Here is a 22,236-nt window from a genome sequence, read left to right on the forward strand (position 1 = left end):
GCCTATTTAGACAGTCAGTTAATATAACGAAAACTGCAAAGAAGAACCAAATCCCTTGGTTCAATCCGCAAATTGCGAAAAAAAAGAACTGCGTGAGAAAATAAAATCCATAATAAAACAGAATCACAAAGATAAATATTCTCAGATGAGACTTGAAAAACAGCGGTACACAAACTGGATGAAAACAACAAGGAGGACGTTACAACAATATGATGCAGAAAACATAATGAAAGCGTTAAAAAACAACAATACAAGAGATCTATGGAACCTCCTAAATCTACAGGCAGAGAGACAAAAGCAGATGATTCCAGATGGGCGGAGATATCATGGACCACTCACTTCTCGGAACTATACAAAGAAAGGCCCCAGCAGGAGGAAATGAGGGAACCTCAGCAAACAAGGAAGTGGGCCATCACATGGGACCGCCATGACGTTTTGATGGCAATTCAGAAGTTAAATAAATCTCGAGCCCCAGGTCTGGATGGGCTTTCTAATGTTATCATTAAAAGTAACCCTAAGATATCGGCGGACATCTGTGGCTAAATATTTGAGCTAATTGACCAAACCAACGCCATTCCAAGGGCATGGCAATTAGCAATTTTGATACCTTTATACAAGCAGGGTGATACCAAGGAGCCCCAGAACTAACGACCCATAGCCCTAATTGATCCATTAGGGAAGATTTTTGCTACCCTATTACTGGACAAACTTAAAACCTGGGCCACGAAGATGAAACGACAAGCCACAAGACAAACAGGGTTTACAAAAAATGTTGGCACAAATATCAACCTATTACTCCTCAAACTTGTCAAACAAGAAGCCATATGGAGTAACAGACAGGTTTATGCTGCTTTTGGTGACCTACAGTCAGCCTTCGACATGGTGAACAGGCAGAAACTGTGCGACAAACTGACACTTTGGGGTTGCCCCAGCGACATTGTTGAACCAATAAAACAATTATATTCTAACACCACCATCAAGATCAGACCGTCAAAAGACGTAGTGATGACAGACCCAATCAGAACATGGCGTGGGCTGAAACAGGGATGCCCACTTGCGGCCACCTTGTTTAATCCATTTACGTCAGATTTTAAGGGCAATCTTCAGATGCCAACGATGAATCCGCCGATAGTGAATGCGTCTCCTCTACCATGTATTATGTATGTTGATGATATCGTAATGATGGCCAAAACTCAGAGAGGCTTACAAATAGCCCTAAACAAGCTAGAAAAGTAAATGGAAACAAATCAGCTGAAGATAAATACTAAAAAAAAACAAAATTATGACACTGATTTGTGCCCATCGCAACAAAAAGAAACCATTCACTTTCCGGCTTGAACTATTGTAAATAAAATCTATAAAATATCTGGGTGTTTGGCTAAGTCAGTCTCAAGTAGAAAAAGACTGGGTGGCTCATCTCAAATCCAAAGCACATGCCATAGCCAGACAAGGACATTTCCTACATCATAAATATGGGAAATTTTCAGTAAAACCAGTAATTTTGTTTTACAAACAGAAGGTGGCCGCTATACTAACGTATGGGCGTCAAACGATGATGGAACGTACAATTTGGCAAAATCTGGAAGCCATATTTTGGAGAAAAGTTCTGGCACTTCCAGCTTCACTCCCAATGCCTCGCATCCGATACAAACTTGCCATCCAGTCGCTATTATAAACAAATCTATTATTACATGGAAACAACTGGATTTGTATAGGAAAATGGTTAGCGAAGAGGACATACCTGCACTTCAAATTTTCCGATGCAAAGTAAATTTCAGCAATGACATAGCACTAAATAAGTGGAAAAGCTACATTGGGCCTCATTCCAAGTATGCTGGTAGTCATGGCGCTATTTGCGCCATGACTCCCTCCCATACCGGTATCGACTCCGACCTGGTTCAATGGGGACTTACCGGTGTAGTCCGACTTTTGCGGGACCGGTAGGGCTCAATGGGAATGGGGAGGGAGCTAATAACGGTACCGCAATCTGCGGTACCGTTATTTGCTCCCTGGTCCCATAGCGGGACCCGCTAAGGGACCTCGTAATAGGGCAGTAAGGGATTACCGGCACCGGTCTCCTTAACGGTGCTCGGTATCCCTTACCGCCCTACTCGGAATGAGGCCCATTGAGAGCAAAAGATTGGAGGCGGAGATCTCTATCAAAATGCTTACTCAACGACCACAACAAGCAAAAATGAGAATTGCCAATAATGATTGGATTAAGACGATCCTTCTGAAAGCACAATACCAAATGGACTTGCCAGGTGAACGTGAGATAAGAGCACTTAATGACCCCCCAAATTGCCTGAAGATTTTTCTGGCTCAACAAATTCAAGACACATTTATGAGGCTGCGTTTAAACATCTTGCCCACCTGGGAAGTGCAAGCAAAAAGGAGACAAATACCAAAAACCCAACAGTTTTGTCGGTTCTGTCAAATGTTCACAAGTATAGAAAGCCTTCACCACATTATAATGAAATGTCCAGCTCTAACAGAGAAGCAATTTCTTTTTCGGGACATGTTTAGGAAATCGAACATACAATTACAACCTGAAGAGCGATAGGTGCAAATTCTGTTGGGAAAAAACCAAAAACTAGTGTTTACTATTATCAAATTCTGGAATAACATTATGGAACCAACAGATAAGAAAAATTCATTAAAACGATACAAGAAGTGGCAAAAACCAAATAGAAGATCGCCTTATGTGTATTGAATGAAAAGTTTATAAATTAAATTAAAGCATTTTATAAAAAAATAATATTTTTTAACAAAAGAATGCCTTAACTCTTTCAAACATCCCTTCCTTCCATGATATTCCACTCCCTTCAGCCGCTCACCCCCCTTCCACCAGTCACCTATTTACTCTTTCCACAACCCCATTTGTTTGCAGATGATATAATGCTGTTCTCTTATGTTTTATCCCATACGATTCCAAAGAAATGATCATACCCTCTCCTGTGAAGCGGGCAGCATTGTCAGTTAAAATGTTGTTCAGAATCCTCTCTCTAGAAAATATATCACTCAGAAATGTCTCAGTACTCCTAACCGTGGTCTTCCTGACCACTTTAACTTCCACCCACTGGGTGCCTGGAAACACATATGTGCAGGTGTTTTATAAAGGACTTATCATAGCAAATAAGTCCACCAAAACCAACACATACTTCTCAGAAAAAGACCCACCTCTTATGGGTCCCAGAATGACCACAGCAAAGTCTCCCGACACTCACCCTGGGCAGCTCAGATACCATCAAAGGTTGCTCCCTCACCCTCAATCTATTCCCCGATTCTTTATACCCCACTCATGTTTTCAACCTGTCCTCCACATTCTTATTAAACCCAGTCCGCCAATAATCTGCTCTCAAAACCTCTTTGGTTGTGGTTACTCCAATATGCCCACTCATGTGCTATGTCAATCAGCTTATTCTTCAGCCCACTTGGAGCCACCCCTCTTCCTGAACGATACAATACGTTGTTCTCCACACAGAATTCATCCCTCACCTCCTCCCAAAACCTCAGTTGCTTCTCACACAAATCAGTCTTTCAAGGCCAACTCCCCTTCACATATTCCTTTACTTCCTTGACACACATGTCATTTTCACACACCACCTCCCATTATCTAATAATCACATTGTGTGTGGTATGTAATTGTTCCTTCCACCCAATTTCTTCACTCCCTTGCTTTATCGCTACACTCACCCTTGAAAAATCATCTGCAAAAACATTCCTTCTCCAACACAACTTCCACATCAAAATCATGACATTGCAGGCGAGTCACCCAACTCTCCTGGATACCTTCTCCATACCTTTACTCTCAAACACAGCTTTGAGCGGTTTGTGATCAGTCCTCAAAGTGAATTCCTGACTCCACACAAAACTCTGAAAGTGCTCAATTCTGGCTTCTTTCTCTATCAGTGAATACCTGCGTTCAGCTCCCTCAAGCACCCTGGATGCATGCACAATGATTACTTCACCTCCACCTTCCCTCACCTGGGATAACAAACCGCCTAATCCTGTATCGCTTGAATCTGTGGTGATAATGGTGTTATCCCTAGTGTCAAATTGACCCATTAGTTTCGCCAAGTTAATACCTGCTTTTATGGCTTTGAATTCCCTTTCACAGTGGTCATCCCAATGAAAGTCTACTTTCTTCCTCAGCATTTCCCTAATTCCTCCACTTGATGCTGCCTGATATTAGCCCAAATGGGTACAATATGGAAAAAATTGATCTGGGTTATTTCATTGCCAAGTTAGAATTCAAAGGGAGATAAGCTGTGGGAAAGGTCTATGTGACATGGGACGGAGCTGTACTGCTGAGTTGGAAGGTACAGCGCAGACTCAAGATAAGGCTAGATCCTAATACATTTGAGCAGGTGTTAGCTGTGACAGAGATGTGATGTGATGCCAGATGTCTAAGATATCCGAATTTGTTTTCTAGCTGGATTGTGAAGCTGTAGGGGGTGGTTCATAAAATAATAGTATGAAGGATGGTGCAAAACCTGTTGTGGCAAATCTACTGTCAGTATCTATTGCACTGAAGGAGACTGTAGGGAGAGAGCTAAGAAGGTTATGTGACAATGGAATAATTTAACACGGTGGAACAGTAGAGTGGTTATCTTTGTTGGTGGTGGCAAATAAGGGGAATGGAGAATTGTATTTTGTAAGGAAAAGAGATATGCTGTATCTCCTGTGAGTTATGATGTTGCATTAAAGACCTGCTCGATGGTTACTAGAATGTTTTGTGTGAACTTGAGGTGAGAGTTCCAGAGTAAGCCCATTGAAGAGGAGAAGAGCAGGAGACAACCCGGAGCAGGGACTTGTTGTATGACACTTAATAAAGAAGCATACCACAAACCTACCTGACTACGTGCAGTGCGTCTTAACATATTGACAATGAGGCTGTCTTGGAGGAACAAGCCCCGGCTGACGGGTGCTCTGGAGAGCGTGGCAGTGTGAAGTCCGGCTACTGTTCCCCTGTTCAGGGACATCACGACGAGTAGGCGCAGCAGTACACCTGCTGTACTTGGAGCCGTGCTGTGCTAGTTCAGGTAGCATTCCTCCTGCCTCTTTCCAAATGAGGTGGCTAGGAGGTTCATATCTTTATCCCCTGACTGCTCTTTTGGAAAGAAGTAATCTCCACCTGAGGCACTCCACTATCACCACATCACAGGGGACTCTTTTGCCTCTGAAATGTTCCCGCTCTTAGGTCTTTAAGCTTTTTCAGTTCCTTCCACTCTATCAGACCGCTCCAGCTTTGTCAGCTGCCTCTGTTCTCTGGGACTGTTTGTGCTATGCTTCTGTTGATTCCTCGTAATTCACACACAGGGAACTATGTGCTTCAATGCATATCCCCCACATTGAATGCCACCCCCGGAATCCCACAACGGATTCCCACCAACCAAACCCCTACCTTGCGGTGCCACCCACTGAATCTGTTTTTGTTGACCACCTCTGTCCTGGGCCCCGCTTTCTTCTCCAATAGGGTTTTTTATTCTCTTATCCCCTCTGCGTCCCTGACCCCTATTACCAGTGTACTAAATAGGGGGCTTTGTCTCACCCACTGGCCCAAGAACCAGCCTGTCCCAGGCCACCTAATTCCCACTCCCACCTCTCACCCTCATTGATCTCCTTACCTGTTTGTCCTCACCAAAACATGCTCCACTTCCTTTTTCGGTGAACTGTGGTCGGGAACGATGGATTGCGCAAACCCATTTTCGGCGAGCATAAGTAAAACCCACACAAGGCCTGATTTCCTTCAGCTTTTTATACATTGCTGTGTAGCCATGTTTCTCCTACAAGGCTTTGTATTGGTTGTGCTGTATGGAGCTTTCTTTCTGTGTTATTGACTGGCATACCCCCAAGGCTTAACATGACTCTGAGGAGATGGGATCAGGTGGAAGTCCTACCTCCAAAAATGGATTTGGGTCTGTCCACAATTGGGTCGTTGCTCCTCTCCTATGCTTCCTTGCTGGTTCCCAGACCCATGGTGATGAAAGAGCGCCAAAGCGCAGAGTGTGATCCTTCTCTGGCTTGGCTTATCAAGCTGCCGCTTTTCTTCTCACGTACTACAAGCACATGTTCATTCAGGTATGGGGCCTGTGTCAGTGACTGGTTCTGGCATCTTCATATAGTCTACTATGCTTTGCATGCCTTCATAAAGGATTAATAGAGAGGACAAGGCATAGCAGCAGCACTATGTAGAGGGGACACTCTGGAATATGGGAAGGGGGGATCTGGGGACCCTAGCCCTTACCACCTCCAGCTAGTCCTTGTGGTAGAAAAACGTTCCTTGTCCACAGGGTCCTCACAATCTGTTGGGATCAATATCAGGGTACTGACCTTGTAAAACTACACACAAATCTAGTAGTATATGTTCTTGTAACAAGCTAGATCATGCACTGATGATCACTTCCTAGATACATCCAGAGACTTCTAAATACGCTTTATAATTGACAACTTTCCTCTAATTTCCCTTAAAAAATAGGCCATGTTTCTTAGTGTTGGGTAAGTGTAGAGGCTGCTTAACAAATCAGTAATGCTCTTTTAGTTCCCCCTACCCACCTGTGGTGGAAAGACTGTCAGGCGCACTCTTCTCTTCCCCACATAGGAGACCCACAATGTGTGTGAATCTATGGGATACCCAGGTGCCCAGGTTATAATCCTTGTCTCCATTGCCTTACTGTCTGTTTGGGTCTTGTGGCACCTATGATGCAGAAGGCTTTCAGTGAAGAGTTTGTCTCAAACTCTAATGGAACTGCAGTCACTACTGACACCTGTTTGAATGCAAAGACCACAGACACCTGGGTGCTCCTCACGATTGAGTGGACAAAATGCCTTGAAGTTGTCGTGGTTTGGAGAGTTGTAAAAGTTAAACATATGTACAAAATAAACGTATAAATTCAAACTGATATATTCTGTTCAATAAAAATTGGGTTTTACAAGCAGGTTATCTTCTATATGCCTTACGTTCTATTGTTAGAATACTGTCATATACCAGTATAATAATCTAGGTATGTAACTTATGTACACTCCAGCGAATAGACCAGTATATGATCCCACAGAGTCATCTCACCAAGATCCCCTGGGTTAAGGCATGGGTTTCAGAATCTTACCTTGCTTTCTCATCGAGGAAAGTATAGGGTTTCTGTGGAACTCCTTGTCGTAGTGTGGTGCCATCCTTTCCGGCTGGTGTTGCCCTTCCAGATGGCGTGTATCTGGCTTCCTTTCCGGGTGTAACACTCTTCACAATAAATCGCGTTGGCACCGTCTTCACTGTGGACGTTGGTAAAGAGGCAGAAGAGGCAAATGGCTCTTGACTGATTGGTGGCACTGGTGAGGTGGGCAATGACACAGGAGGAGAAACAGAGGGGGGCATGGAAATAAAGGAGGTTACCATAAAGGTGGGCGCAGTTGAAGTTGCACCTTTATGGATAGACGTTGTCACTGGGGGAGGAGAAACAGGTGAGGTTGGTGCAGGTAACGGTGAGATGACCCTCACAGGAGAGGAGAATGAAGACTTTGGTGTTCCGACTGTTGGAGGTGAAGGAATAGGGGTGATTTCAGTTACTAGCTCCTTTGGTATGTGTGATATTTTAGCAGGTTGCACAATGGACACAGGAATGGATTTTGTTGTCACAGTTGGCTGCGAGGAGGAAGGGGGTGGTGGAGGCATTCTCACAGGGGATATTGGAAGTTCTGAGGGCATCGACACAGTGACAGAAGAAATACGAGGTGCAGGAATTGTGGTCTGCAGTGTAGAGGTGGGAGGGGGCACTGAGGAGGGGGGTTCTTGTTGAGATGCTGGGGAATTGTCTATCTTTTCATTGGGAGGCACCTTTCGGCTTGTGGACAGATCCTGTGACATTGGAATCTGAATGAAAGAAGAGCTACTGACATGGGCTCCTGCCTGTGGCTGGGAAGTGGATGACAATAATCTGGGTGTAGAAGGTGGAGTGGGAGTAATACCCCGGTGCCTCCTTGGTGGGGTTGGAGGGGGAGGGCCTTTTGCTGGTCTAGGAGCTTGCATCTGTGGTGCTTGGGTAGGTTCAGCAGGCCTCCTGGATGGGTCAGTTGTCTTTTCTGTTATTGCTGGTTCTGTGGTCGTTCTTCTGGCTATGGGAGTCCCCTTAGCATCTGAAATGTTAATCAGGGAGAATAAGCACCTCACTGAATGTGTAATGTAATAAGTACTCACATGCAAATATAGCTCAATGCATTTACTTTTGGTGAATTAATAAATGTTGTGAAATGCTGGGGAATTGTTGGATAAAAGTAATTGTACTTTCTTTATATATAAGATGTCTGGATATTGTTATTTATAGCCTGCATAGTCATCTTAAAGGGCAAAAAATATTTTGTTCCTAACTGTTAATGTTTTATCTTTTTCCTGTTTATCAACAAAATAAAAGTTCCCATCTATCTTATTTTAAACATTTTTGTACACGTTCATCTTGCTATTTTTGTCCACCATTTATTTAGTGTTTTTAAGCATTGAAAGAGGAAGTTACTACAAAGGAGGAGAGGAAATGCAGTCTGCAGATTCCTTACAACAGCAAACTGGTCAAGTAAAGGTTGCATTTTCTTCTATACTACACCAAACCTTCCACTTACCTACTAATACTATCCTACCGACTGTTGTAGGATCAGAGGTAGCAGTGCTACTAAAGTATTAGAAGTGGTAGTAATACCATTACTACCAACAGTAGTAACACAAAAACAGTGGTAGTACCACTACTAACATTGGCAGTAATATTGATGTTAGTACCATTAGTAGAAATTGTACTAACAATGGAATTACCAGCAATATTACTATGAGCACTTCTACCAGTAGTAATAGCTGTAAAATAGGTGTCGTATTCCTACTAGTTCTACTGGCAATAATGGTCACCGTGATAGTACCACCAGTGATATTATTACTGATAGTAGCAATGCGTATTTCTGATGCTATTAGTAGTAGTAAATCTGCTGCTGCAACTACTGATAGGGATAACTGTATCTGTAGTGCCATATATAATACTACTACTACCACCAAGAGTAACTCTACTAGTATCAGCTGTAGTTGTAGCACTGTTACCAATAGAAGATGTTGTATCACTATGAGTAATGATGGTAAGTTTACTACCACTAGTTGCATTGCTACCACTAGTAGTAGCAGCAGTATTGGTACAACTAACAGTGTCAAAAGTAGCCCTACGATTATGAGTAATAGTACTAGCACTATGACTACCACTGGCAGTAGTACTAGTAGTGGTACCAGTAGTCTTACTACTTTTTAATTTTTACATTTTTATTTATTTGAATTCATTGACTTAACATTTATTTCAAACGAAAAAGAACATCTTTTCATTCCTGGCCAAAAAAGAAGAAATTAATCCTAAGGCTCTTTAAAACAAACTTTCTTGCTCTAGTTTTGGTATTACGAGTTTCATCATTGACACTGTGGCTATGACCATCTTGGTTTTTCGCCACTCATCAGTGTTCTCCAACAATCCTCCATGTCCATAGTACGAAAACCTCTCAGTACTGGAGTCAGGAGTTTCTCTCTTGGCTCCCTCCAACCTGGGCAGCTTACCAATAAGTGTCTGATGGATTTGATCTCCACTGTAGGCTGGCAGAAGCGACAGGCTCCTGAGGGAGACCTGCCTTGAATGTGGTTTATTTCGTTGGTGTTGAAAAGGATTAGCCTCATTCGAAGAAAAGTATCTCTAAAAGATTTATCTGGAAATTTTTAAGGTATCCTCTGCGATGGTTCAGTTTTATGTCAGTTAGAGGTAGGTTCTTTGAGAGACGGCTTTTTGTTGCTTCTTTAGCTGTATCAACCCAGTCCTTAACTAGGAGTTTTTTATTTTAATTCTTAATGGATTCGTGACAAGCTCCTATTCAGAACATCGAATATCGTCTAATGTTTTCCTTCGTTTACTACCCAGTTGTTTAGTACGATATTTGTGATTTTTGAAAATTTGTCATGTATTATCTCAAATATCGGTGCACTAGAAGGAGGCAAGGTTTTTCGATACAAATTCAGTGCTTTCCATTCCACTGTGGCTGTGAGGGAAAATAGACCAAGTTTGTTTCTGATCCAGACAGTACCCGCAAAGTTAGGCAGGTTCAAGACAGACCACCAAAACAATGTTGGCCATATTTTTGCTGGCATGTGAATCAGACATTCTGCTCCATATGTTATTGTGGGGGCTACTTTACTTCTGTAAAAGTTAATTAACCCAACAGTGGAAAAGCGCCCAAATCTCTTGTCCATCAACCGACCCTGCGTGGCCATCAGTTTAATCTTAGCCTTCAAGAACTCCTGGGCTGGGGCTTCTGTTGCGCTGTTGTTGTACAGTACCACGAGAAACTTGATTGTGTCTACTTCTTCTACCTTCTTGTCACCCAGGAACCATTTTGGCTTGTTTCTTTTTTTTTGTTTTGCTTTTTGGAAGCAGATTATTTTAGTTTTTTCCTTGTTTATCTCCAAAGAGTTTTGGTGTAAATAGCGTTGGAGACTGTCCAATTGCCTTTGCAACCCGATCGCTGTTTGATCGATCATGATCAGGTCGTCCACGTACAGAAGTCTGGTCACCTTAGCTTTTCATAGTGTTGGTGGAAAAGATCGGATGGATTAATCAAAGTCAATGATGTCGGCGATGTAAAAATTGTAGATTGCTGGGGCCAAGGGGCAGCCTTGTTTGACCCCTATGGAGATCGGGATGGGCTGACTTAAGAGTCCTTCCCTGTTCAGACGCACCCTTATTGAAGTGTCAGAATGAAGCTGCATTAGGGGATCCAAGATGTCTGCTGGACAATTCCGCTGTAATAGTTTTTTCCATAGTCGCTTCCTATTTACCCTGTCGAAGGCCTGAGTTAGGTCTACAAAAACTATGTAGATTCTAGTCCCCGTCTGGTGGCTTTGTGCTTTAAGGATGTTCAATATCGCGATGTTTGCTGCTGTTCCGATGTTCTGGAAAAACCCTGTTTGAAAAGAGTCAAACCAGCCGGTGACTGTAGTCCAGCCGGTAAATATAGCTAGTAGCAGAGATCCAAAAATGTTACCTATAACATCCATCAATGCTATGGGCCGATAATTCTGTGGTTCTTCTTTTTTCCCTTTTTTGAAAATCGGGACAATTGTTGCTTTCTTCCAAGAGAGAGGTATTTGTTAATTCTGCAAATCTTTTCAAAGACAGCGTTTATGAAGTATGCCCACTCCTGCGGATGTTCTTTTAGCATTGCGTTTGTCAGGCCGCCCGGACCGGGGGCTCTTGAGGTGTTGCGGTTTTTATTTTTTAATGGGACCTCTTCCAGGTTGAAGCCAAGGTTCGAACCTACTCGATTGGCTGCGGTTGTCAAACTTACGTTGTCGCCAGCACCCTCGAATAAAGCCAGAAATTGTTGTTCCCATGCTGCATCGTAACGTAATTTTGTTGGGTGTCCGATACAGTAGATGTACCTTGCTTGATCAGCTGCCAAAAGTCTCTCAAGTTTTTTCTGCTCATAGACCTGAGCATCTGTTCTGCGTCATTTTGGAGGAAGCTTCTTTTACGTCCAGCCACCAAGTTTTTGTATGTTTGGTTAGCAGCTTGGGCCTCTTCTTTTAATTGGATGGACTTTGATTTGGCAGCAGCTTTTTTGAGACATCTAATTGATTTTCGTTTTTCCAATTAGTACTTCATCATAGCTGTGTCTGAACATTACTGTATTTTCCTTGGCCCTATTTTTGTGATTTTAAAGAGGTTGAGGAGAGGTTGGAAGTCCACTTGGTGTCTCCCCTGGACTTCGTTTCTGTTCTTTGTTTTTGCGATGTATTTTTCAGTTAAAGATTTAATGTCATGAGATTTCAACCGAAGCCGATTGCCTCTATTATTCACCTCGATCTCTAATCCCATCCTTTGACTTGATGTTTCAATTCCCTTCGTCAAGGTCACTAGTATCAAGTTATGGTCAATGTTTTTAGTTGGGATGACCTTGTGCTCCATAATATAGAGTCGGAGTTTGGTGGAAACGAAAACATGGTCTAAATTTGCTGATTGGTCTCCTCGAAGCCATGTTGGAATAGCTGGTTTTTGTTACAGGGTAGTTCTTTTAACATTGCGTTTGTCAGGCCGTCCGGACCGGGGGCTCTTGAGTTGATGCGGTTTTAAATTTTTAATTGGATCTCTTCCAGGTTGAAGCCAAGGTTCCAAACTTCTCGATTGGCTGCGGTTGTCAAACTTACACCACCTTCGAATAGAGCCAGAAACGAAAACATGATCTAAATATGCTGATTGGTCTCCTCAAAGCCATGTTGGAATACCTGGTTTTGTTACAGGGTTACTCATCTCCGTGGAAATGATGTTTCTGGGGGGTCATTGCCAGTGACCATAGTTTTCCCCTTATTTCCTGTGGAGTTTTCGGTCTGTGAGTACTGACAGGCAAGGGGTTAGCTTCACAGATGGCATTTAGATCTCCACAAATTATCAATTAAGGGATATCGTACTTTATTAAGGCCATATCAATTATTAATGTCACTGGTTCCATGAAATCACCATTAGAGATCAATTCTGGGTTCCAGTAACAATTGATACTAATCAGTCTTTGATGTTCGGTCTCTGATTTCGTCAGTTGAATTGTTGACCAGTTGACCAGTACGACAAGGAATAGGAGGTCACAAACCAACACTTCCTGGACAGAAATTCCTGAGCCTGATTTTATGGCTGTTAATAGCCCAGAGACAGGGCGCCCTTTGTTTCCTTTTTTTGCTGGAGCAAATCTCATGTCGTAGCCGTCCATTAGTGGGATGTGAGTCAACCAGGTTTCTTGGGAACACAGTATATCGAAGATGCCCAGGTTTATGTCACTTGGTTCTGTCAGGTGACTGAATCCCCTTGTGTTCCAAGATTACTGTTTTAACTCCTTTAAATGTGTTTGTTTCTTGTTTGTTGCCTTGTCTTTCAAGTGGTAGATTCTCATGGGTTGCTATTCATTCTGGGGGTCTGATAAAGCTTTTGAGACCCACCTCCAGGATTTCCCTATGTGCCTTTCTTGATGGACCTGCGAGTCTTCAATGGTGGCCGTTATTTTTTTGTTCAATTTGTCTTGGATGAACGTGACCTTCAGCGAAGTTCTTGGTCCCATGCTGGTTCTACATGGGTCACGTTGTTCTACTGGTTGTAAACTTATTGGGTTCTGTGTTGTTGTCGACCTTCGAGATGTAGGTGAAGCGGTCTCGCACAAATCTTCTCATGTTGAGTCTTGGGTCAGGCTTTTAGGTTGTTTTACACTTTGTGTTTGTAGTTCCACTGTTTTGAAGTTCTTCTGGGGTTGGTCTTCTGGCTCTTTCTCCTCTCGTTTTCCACCTCGAGATCTTTCTTCATGTGTATTCAGAGTAGGCTTGCCTGAATAATTTGTTGATCTTAAGTCGAAGCCTAACTTTCGAAGGTTGTCTGTTGCCTCGAGAAGCATGTCTATAACCACTGATGACTTAATGTGATGATACACAGAGTCTGTGACATGCTTCTCTCCAAATTCCGCTATTTGGATATCGTCCGTGGTTATCAACCTTAGGTTCGGCACACAGTGAAATAACTGCATGATGGCCTTACGATTCAAGATCCGATTATCTCTTTTCCCCCAAGATTCTTGTCAGCTTAAGTGACCTTGAGCTCCGTGATGGATAAGATGTGTTGGGCTGCCCTTTGTTCTTGGTTATTTGAGTCTCAGTGGGACTCTGGTGGCTCCCTTCAATCATCTTGGTGTCTCTCTCGTCTCTCCGATGGTAAGGAATTCCTTATGCGGTCTTGATTTTCATGACTCTGTTTTCTGCTCCGAACAACGCGCTCTTCAGTACTCTTTTTTTACGGATTTGGTAAGTGGGGATTTTGTCTCGTCTTCCTTCTCGCTTACTAACTTTTCTCTGAGGTGCCTTCTTTTTCTTTTTTCAGAAAGGATCAAGAAAGGTGAAAATGACGGGAGTGATGACTCTCTCATACTTTCTTGAAATTACTGAGACAAAGGTCTGGCGAGTCTGCTGGGAGCTGAGGTTGAGGGTTGTTAACAATTTGTGGTCTTTCGACTAGTTTATCTACCTCATTTGAACCTGCAATCTCTGACTCAGAGTTTTCAAATGAGTATTCTGATACGTTCATCAAGTCTGTTGAAACCACTGAATCTTCAGTTAGGACCAATACCATCGTTCTTGATTTCAATGTGTCATCAATTTGTATACTGGTCACAGTGTCCTTGTATGTTTCTGAACGGACAGTGGTCAGATGCTGTGGTAATTTTTCTGGTTCCAAGGTCTCCTTGTCGCTATTTCTAGCGGGTGTGGTTACTTTCTCGAGATTTCGATGTGTTGACTTCTTTGGTTGATGACACCTGGGAGTACTTTTTAGATTTTCTGAAATAAAGTATTCTTTGATACTTTTGTCGTAATTTGATACCACTACCTGGCGTGTTTGCGTCTTTTGCGAAGTTTTCTTCTCTTCCTTACTAGCATTTCCTTTCCTTGCTGTTTCTGTGTTAAAGTTGGACTGTGATGCTGGATCTGTCGTCAGATCTATCTGGTCAGTTGCTGGATATCGAGTATTTTCGTTCTGACCTTCAAGGTGATGCACGTCATTTTCATCGAGTCTCTGTTCCAGCTCTGATAGATTGGTTTGCGAACTTGTATCTATTTTGTTACATTGATGAGCACTTTTGTTTTTTTTTGTTGCCGTCACATACCCTTCAAGGAATACAGCTTGCTGTGCATCACCCTAATAATTGTTGTGTGATCTTTTAGCGTCTCATGGATTGATTCATATAACTTAGAGAATGGCGACAGAACTATTGTCACTGTGGACATGACTGACAATAGATCAGGTTTCCTAGCGTTCTCACTGGATGCTTGATCACAGTATCTGCTAGAAATACGCTTTCTTGGTGTCAGCACAGGTCCTCATTTTAGCAGTACTATAGTATTGTGTTAGTGCCGGTAGTAGTAGAAGTACTGCTAGCAGTAGAAGTATAAATAGTACTACTGTTAGGAGACCTAATAATACTGCTGCCACTACTGGTAATAGTGCTGCTACTACTGGTAGTGATAGTTTTGCTGTTACTCCTACTAATTATACTAATACTAGTATTACTGGTAGTATTTCTACTGTTGTTAAGTATAATACTTCTGATAGTAGCAGGAATATTACTGCTACTGGTAGTAGTGGTACTACTCCTGTATTAGTGGAACCAATGTTTACAGTAGTATTATTCCTTATGCTACTAATAGTAGCGCTGCTACCTATGGTACTGCTATTATTGGTGGGGCAGGATTAGTAGATAATACAATTTGCTGGTGTACATTAAAAATAATGCAACTCTTTACTTTTGCATGCTACAATTGAACTGCAAGCAAAATGCACTTCCTCTTATTTGATGTCACTTTCCCTTTGAGGACTTGAAAACAACTTACAAAATGTAGCACAATCAATGCATGAAAAATTCTTACAAAACATGTTGAAAATAAGATAGAAGGAAAAGATTATTTTGCTTTAAAAGTTTGCTTAAAGGTTCCCTCAAAGCAGAGAGAGAGCTGAGATGATGAGTACTAAACAAACATATGTGAACAAATAAGTTTTGTCTGCCAAAGAAAGGAAAAAGTCACAAAAAAGTATTGTAAATAGTGTGCACAAGCCCAGGTAAAGGCTGCGTCTATGTCCAGTGGATGTATGCATGCTTAACAAAAGATGTAAAACAAATTTTGATCTGGTCAATCAGCCAGAGTTATCTCAATAAAAGGCTGCTTGGCAATACCACAAAAGCATTCCACCAGCAACTAGTATTCCAGTAAAAAATGCATACAAATTGCACACCATTCTGGGCACAAAGCATAAACAGTTGTAGCAATTGCAAAGCCATAATCTTTTCTAGGCTGAAATTCTAAAAATTCAAACATTGTACGGCATTTGCGTTGTAACTGGATAAGCAAGAAGAAAAACAGACTAAATGGGATGTTAGTATGAAAGTACTTAAGGCATGAAAGAATGGCTCGAACACAGGGTAACCTTGTTGTGGTGAAAAAATCGTATACAACATACATAAAGTATGAACCTCACTACCCCAACTTGGTGAGTAACACCAATCAAAAAGCCAGGTTTAAAAGTGAGTGGCTACTGTGGTCACTTATCAATGGGTTCAAAGAAAAATGTCATGAAGGTACAATGTTTCAAACCATATACAAAATATGAATAGCTTGTGGCATAATGTCACGACATGCAAATCAAGTTTAACAGTAGAGGTAGTACTGACTGATAATGAAGCTCTGAAATCAGACATGGCAGAACAGCGAAGAGGAATCCCATCGTAGCTACCGATTTATTACCTCTGTGTATCCCTCTCCTATTTTGTAATACATTAGGGCATACCAATGTATGCAAGGGGGCTAGGCAGCACATATTTGCGCCACTGTTAAGCCTCTCCTGAAATACTCCGGTCACCTTTGCGAATAAGGTGACTTGGGCGTTTCTGAAAGTAGCGCAAATTATACGGGCCTATTCTCTGCTCTCCTTTCATTTGTGCTACTTTTTGAAAATCATGCTCATTGCGTCATAGGCACGAAGGGGGAAGGGATGCAGAATTGTCTGACAACGTCCTTCTTAAAAATTGGGAAGCAAAAGGTTTCCTCTGTGTTATCTATCCTCTTCGTTTAATACACAGTAATAGTCCAGAGTTTAGTGGATAGTGACACCATTTAATTCTAGTTATGGTTGCAGAAAAATAGGGAGTGTGGTTGATGGTAAGCAGTGGATCAAGCAGAATGTTGATCTACAAAGTGGCAAAATAGAAAAACCGTGGAAACACATTTTTCAGTGAGGGTATTTTCTTGTACCATGGAAAAGGTACTAGATTTAGAGAACACATGGATGCGTGATGGCGCGAATACGCTTCGGAAGCCATTGATGTATGGAGGCCAGACATGTCAAGTAGCATTTTTAGGCAATGCCAGGAGTTATGATTCATGCAAAACTTTCCACTGAACACTCTTGTTTTGCTAAAGGCACCCCGAGTGGAATTGGAATGCCCAGACATGGTTCCTAAACTTGCTTTGTGTGGGGATCCAAGTCACACCTCACTGACAATTCCAATGACGGTGAAACCTGTCTGGAGTTGCTTGTAGTCTTGTACAGAAAAGATCCAAACTAGCCAATCTGCCTGTATTGCCCCGATTGTGATGGAATCAAGGAAGATTTGCATGTGGTCTTTCCCCATTTGTAACAGCATGGCTGAAAAACAATAGTCTGGAGGGTTTCCCGGAGCAATGCCAGCGGTTATGATTCGTTCAAAACACTGCATTCATAATTGTTCGGTTTTAAGGTTTTTGTAGGTGCCAGCTGCTTATCCAAGGTATATCTGGAAATACCAAATCAACTGTCAGAAATGAAAGAGCAACAGATTGGCTGTTTAAAAAGGTGACTCTAGGGAACCCTAGTGGGAGAATGGAATGGGAATAGGGAAGTAGAAACCATGCCACAAGAGCCATACGTGAATGGACTCTCCAAGGAGGTGAAACCTCTGATGCAGGCTGTGGGACATTTGCAGCTGATGAACTGGCATAATTTAACTGCTGTGCTAACTCAACTCCACTACCATAGGCCTGATGCCTGATGGAAGTGAGTATGGCACACAATATTTATGCTATAATAGCAGACATCCAAGGTAAAGATGTGCAAGGGAACCCATAGTACAAATAAGTCCTGAAATTCATGACAGTTATAAAAGAGGTTATGCAATATAAAGAAGACACCTGTGACAACCATGTAAACATAGCAGCTAAAATAAGACTCTTGATCCCCCAATGTTTGCCAGGTGCCAATTTAGTCAACAGTTCTCTACGAACATAGTAGACATTATGACATATAAGACTATGCAACAGAACAAATGATGGGTCTACACAAGATGTGTCATTTAGGAACTTCGTCAGTGATAAGTAAAGCTTCAGAAACGTTTTGCCCACCAGTGGGCACTGCGCAGGTCCACATCTGCTCCGTCCAACACCTCTACACGCCCCACGCCAGACGTGACATCAGGGCCAGTATTTATTGAGGCGCGATGCCCTGTGACCTCGGTTCCAACCTTCTTCCCTAGCAGTCTGATGCTGAGGGACTGCAGACCTGATAGTGTACTAGCAAGAGGGTCAGGAAGGGAGGGCAACGAGAAATCAGTGGGAGGAATATCCTATCAGAAAGAACATTACCGATATGTAAGTAATTTGTTCTTCTAATGGATATCTTCCTCGCACAGATTCCTCATCTATGATAGACCCCCCAAAGCAGTACGGAAATCTGGAGGAGGGAGGAGAGCAAGGACACCACATACACCAGAAAACTCTGGAGGACTTCCCTACCAAAGCGGGTGTCCTGTCCCGATAGAGTATCCAACCAGTAATGCTTTCCAAATGAGTGCAGAGACACCCAGATTACCGCCTGGCAGATGTCCAGGCACATCCTTCCCAGCCAGATCGAAGCATTCAGAGATGCAGAGAATGTTCCACCTTGATAAGGACTGTTTGGTCACAGCACTAACAAAGAGGTGATGACTGGACGGTTCAGAATTCATCTTAATCCCTGGCAATTGCTCTGGGAAACCCTCCAGACCATCTTTCTTCACCTGCCAAGCAATTACAGGAAGGGGAAGGGCAATATGCAATCAGGTTTGGACACAGAACAACACCAATAATTCAAGTGTGTCAGTAAGTATATAAAATAACATTATTATTAGGACTTTAGGGAAGGTATTTCAGAACTGCTAATTCCGGCCACCCCATTGTAGCCCTAGACTACTCTCAAACTTTTCCTGAGACTAACCTCATTACAAGTTTGCAGGTGTGAAAATAACGTGGCAGTAATTCCATTTACCGGTACCTTTCCGCACCGGCAAACTCCAGGTTTGCTGGTGGGGTGGCCGGAATTACCTCAGGCCAAGAGCCGGAGATAAATCCACCAACGCACCAGCAGAAAAAGCTGGTATTAATACCGGCAATTCCCCCCATGGAGTCCTATGGCCTTGCCTTGAGTGCTCGTTCACCTACCTTGATTGGGTTTTAGCTAACCTCTTGGTGTCTTCCCTGTTTACTATAAATAGTGTGGCCTCCTAAAATCCTCACCCAGGGGCTGATTTTAGAAATCCATCTTAACAAATGGTTTGAAGCAGTGGGATAAGGTCACTAGGCTTTACATATTTTACGACTGTAAAGGTTATCTAACCTATATTATATCATGGAAACATACACTAGTACAACTCCTCCTATGCACAAAGTTGAATACTTAAACAAAGTGTGTGTAGAAAAGGGGTTACCTACCTCTGGTGTTAAAGCTGACGTTGTCCAGAAACTGATAGATCACTAGGAAGCTAGAACAAATCTTTATCTGATGCTTGTGATGTAGAATATGCTTGGGCAGGGCACAGCAGCAGTAATGGTTCCGATGTACTGGAAACGACAGATGGCACTAGCGAGGAGGTAGATGGCACTAGCGAGGAGGTAGAGAGGGCTTCTCTAGCCTCAGTGAAAACATCTAAAGCAGACATTATTTTTTATTTGAGAACGGAGGAGCTTAGGCTCAGAGAAAAATATCTCAATTATAATATTGGAAAGATGGACTTTGATACGGCTGAGAAAGAGAAGTAGAGAGTTATTCACAGAGGGTTGGCTAGACTAAAAGGGTTTCAGGCTCCTCCAGAGGGCCTGTGTCTGGGAATGGTTTTGGACCCTCCTCCCATCCATGATTTCCTAAAGTTATTTTGAATGTCTATGATAAAAAGAATGACATTATTGATAAGTTGACAGCATTTGAATATGCGTGTGAAGTAAAAGAGGTGATTGAATCTGATAAAATTGTATGGCTACTTAGCAGACTTCCCCAGAATGCCTGCAGTGCCATCATGGAGTTGACAAAGTCTGAGCAAAAGACTGTCAAATTGAAGTGGGCTCTGCTCTTAATGTTTGGGAAGACTCCTGCCCAATACTTAAAGAGGTTTAGAGACCACAAAAGAAAGTAATACTTGGGTGACTTAAGTGACTGACTCCTTGAATAACTTGAGTGGCTCGGTTGAATATCATAAAGTAACCACTTTTGATGGCATGGTTGAGCTTGAACATATTTTGGCTTTTTGTTCCTCTGAGCTGAAACATCCTTTGGCAGATTCAAAGGAGTTAGATCCAAAAAAAAGTTCCTTTGCTGCTGATCTTTGGGTATCCCACAGAGTGTCCCATAAGGACAAACATGGTTCTGGTAAGCACGAGGAGGGAAAAAGCAAAACGGGAAAGGGGCAGTTCTGCTGAAAAAACTGCCTCACATTAGGCTCACAAAAAGTTAAATAAGGGGCGTATGCTACCTGGAGGGTATGTAAAGAGTACTGATATTTACATAAGACCAAGCACGAAAGTGGAAACAGTGAGCCTCCCTACATACACAGGGCCTTGGGATCTTGTGTAACCTGTGGAGCAAGTGACCATTTGAAGGGGTCCCCAATATATGGGTAAAACCTTGACCTTGGGGGGGGTCCATTCTGTGAACATGGCATTCCCTTATGATGAGGGAAAATTAACTCACAAGGGCATCCGTCTCTGACTCTTTGCCCAGTGGCATTGGATCAGAAGTAGTTCTAGTGTCCCTGGCTTATGCTTCGATCCATGATAATACGAGGCATTATTTCAAGGATAGTGTACTGGTAGCTGGTGTTGACACCTCTGCTATCCGGGACACTGCGGCCAATCGAAATGTAGTGAATTCCACTTTGTTAAACCCATAGGCTCTGGCCAGCGTTCCTCTGATGCCAGCCAGGTTGGCTGATGGCCCCTGACTTAACTTGCCAGTAATCCCTGTTACTATATCAGTAAATGGGGGAGTAGCCAGGGTGGATACCTCTCAGCGTACAGAGGTAAGTTCCAAGTAGAGGTCTTCTGGGAATGACCTCAGAGACTCGGTCTGTGGGGGATACAGCAGAGCTACTATGCATCAGGTTTCAAACAAAGAAGGCTGCCTGAGCCAAGCCTAAGGGGAAGCCTAAGCCAAAGGAGAAATCCAAGGCCAAGGAAGCAATAAAAAAAGGGAAGAAGATTTCCTCCCCTGCTCGACCTACCACTAATGTGGAGGTAGCTGACCAAACCTTTGAACCTGATGAGGAACAAGGATTGCCTGAAATGCTATATCGTCATGAGCACCCTGACATACTGAGTTTATTTGTAGAAGGGGGTTCCTCTAGAGATGAGTTTAGAAAGAGTCAGAGAAAGGGTCCATCTGGGAAGGCCCAAGGACGCAGGCCTGTTCTCATTTGGAGGGTGAATCCCATGGGGAACAGCACAGAATCTATTGGGAAGGTGGATTACTGTACAGTGAACCCATAGAGTCCACAGGAGGCGACCATAGGCAGTTGGTGGTCCCTCAACATGTGATGCCCTTCCTCCTGCAGATTGCACATGAAGTCCCCCTTGCAGGTCATCTGGGTGTCAAGAGGACTAAGTAGAAGATATCCATGCATTTCTACTGGCCTAAGATGGGGGTACAAGTAGAAGGTCAATGCAGGAGTTGCACAACTTGAAAGTTGTCTTGCAAAAGTGGAAAAAGATTCAGGCTCCATTGGTACCACTTCCTGTAGAGGGTGTACCATTTCAGGGAGTATGGATTTATGTAGTTGGTCCCCTTGATCCTCCTACAACCTCAGGCAGCAGGTTTATCATGGTGGTAGTTAATCATGCCATCAGATATCCGGAAGCCATCCCACTTGAAACAATAACTGACAAGTTAGGTGCATAAGAATTGTTAGGCATTTTCACTAGGGTTGCTTCCCTAAAGAAGTTGTGTAAGACAGAGGCACTAACTTTATGTCTAACTAAATGCAGGTGATGTGGGAGGAATGCGGGCTGTCATATATATTTTCATCTGCATTCCATCCACAGACAAATGGTCTTATTGAGACATTCAGCAGGACTCTCAAAGGCCTGATTGGAGCCCTTGAGGAAGTGGGACCTTAATCTGCCTTATTTTCTTGCCTTCAGAGAGGTGCCTCGAGAAGGGGTTGATTATAGCCCATTTGAACTTCTTCTTGGTCAACCTGTCAGGTGACCATTAGCTATAGTCAAGGAAGGATGGGAGTACCCCACTCTTCCTTTTACTACAAATGTAGTAGACTATGTGCTGCGCTTAAGAAATAGGATGGCACTTCTGATTGCTCAGGACAATGAAAAGTTGAAGGCTGGACAAGTACTGGTGTAATTTTGCTATTACCAGAAAGCTT

At 42.8% G+C, this 22,236-nt stretch overlaps 1 protein-coding gene across 4 annotated transcripts in view; it reads right to left on the minus strand.

The window, feature by feature from the left end:
* Positions 1–22,236, minus strand: part of SPEG (striated muscle enriched protein kinase) — a 2,620,794-nt gene that overhangs the window by 223,527 nt on the left and 2,375,031 nt on the right. For all 4 annotated transcript variants that reach the window (XM_069616880.1, XM_069616879.1, XM_069616881.1 and 1 more), the window contains one exon: positions 7,110–8,130. In XM_069616880.1, coding sequence (XP_069472981.1) covers positions 7,110–8,130 — 1,021 coding nt within the window. The remainder of the gene's footprint in view (positions 1–7,109; positions 8,131–22,236) is intronic.

Source organism: Ambystoma mexicanum, chromosome 9, assembly GCF_040938575.1.
Source record: "Ambystoma mexicanum isolate Mex_15411 chromosome 9, UKY_AmexF1_1, whole genome shotgun sequence".
Taxonomy (NCBI): Eukaryota; Metazoa; Chordata; class Amphibia; order Caudata; family Ambystomatidae; genus Ambystoma; species Ambystoma mexicanum.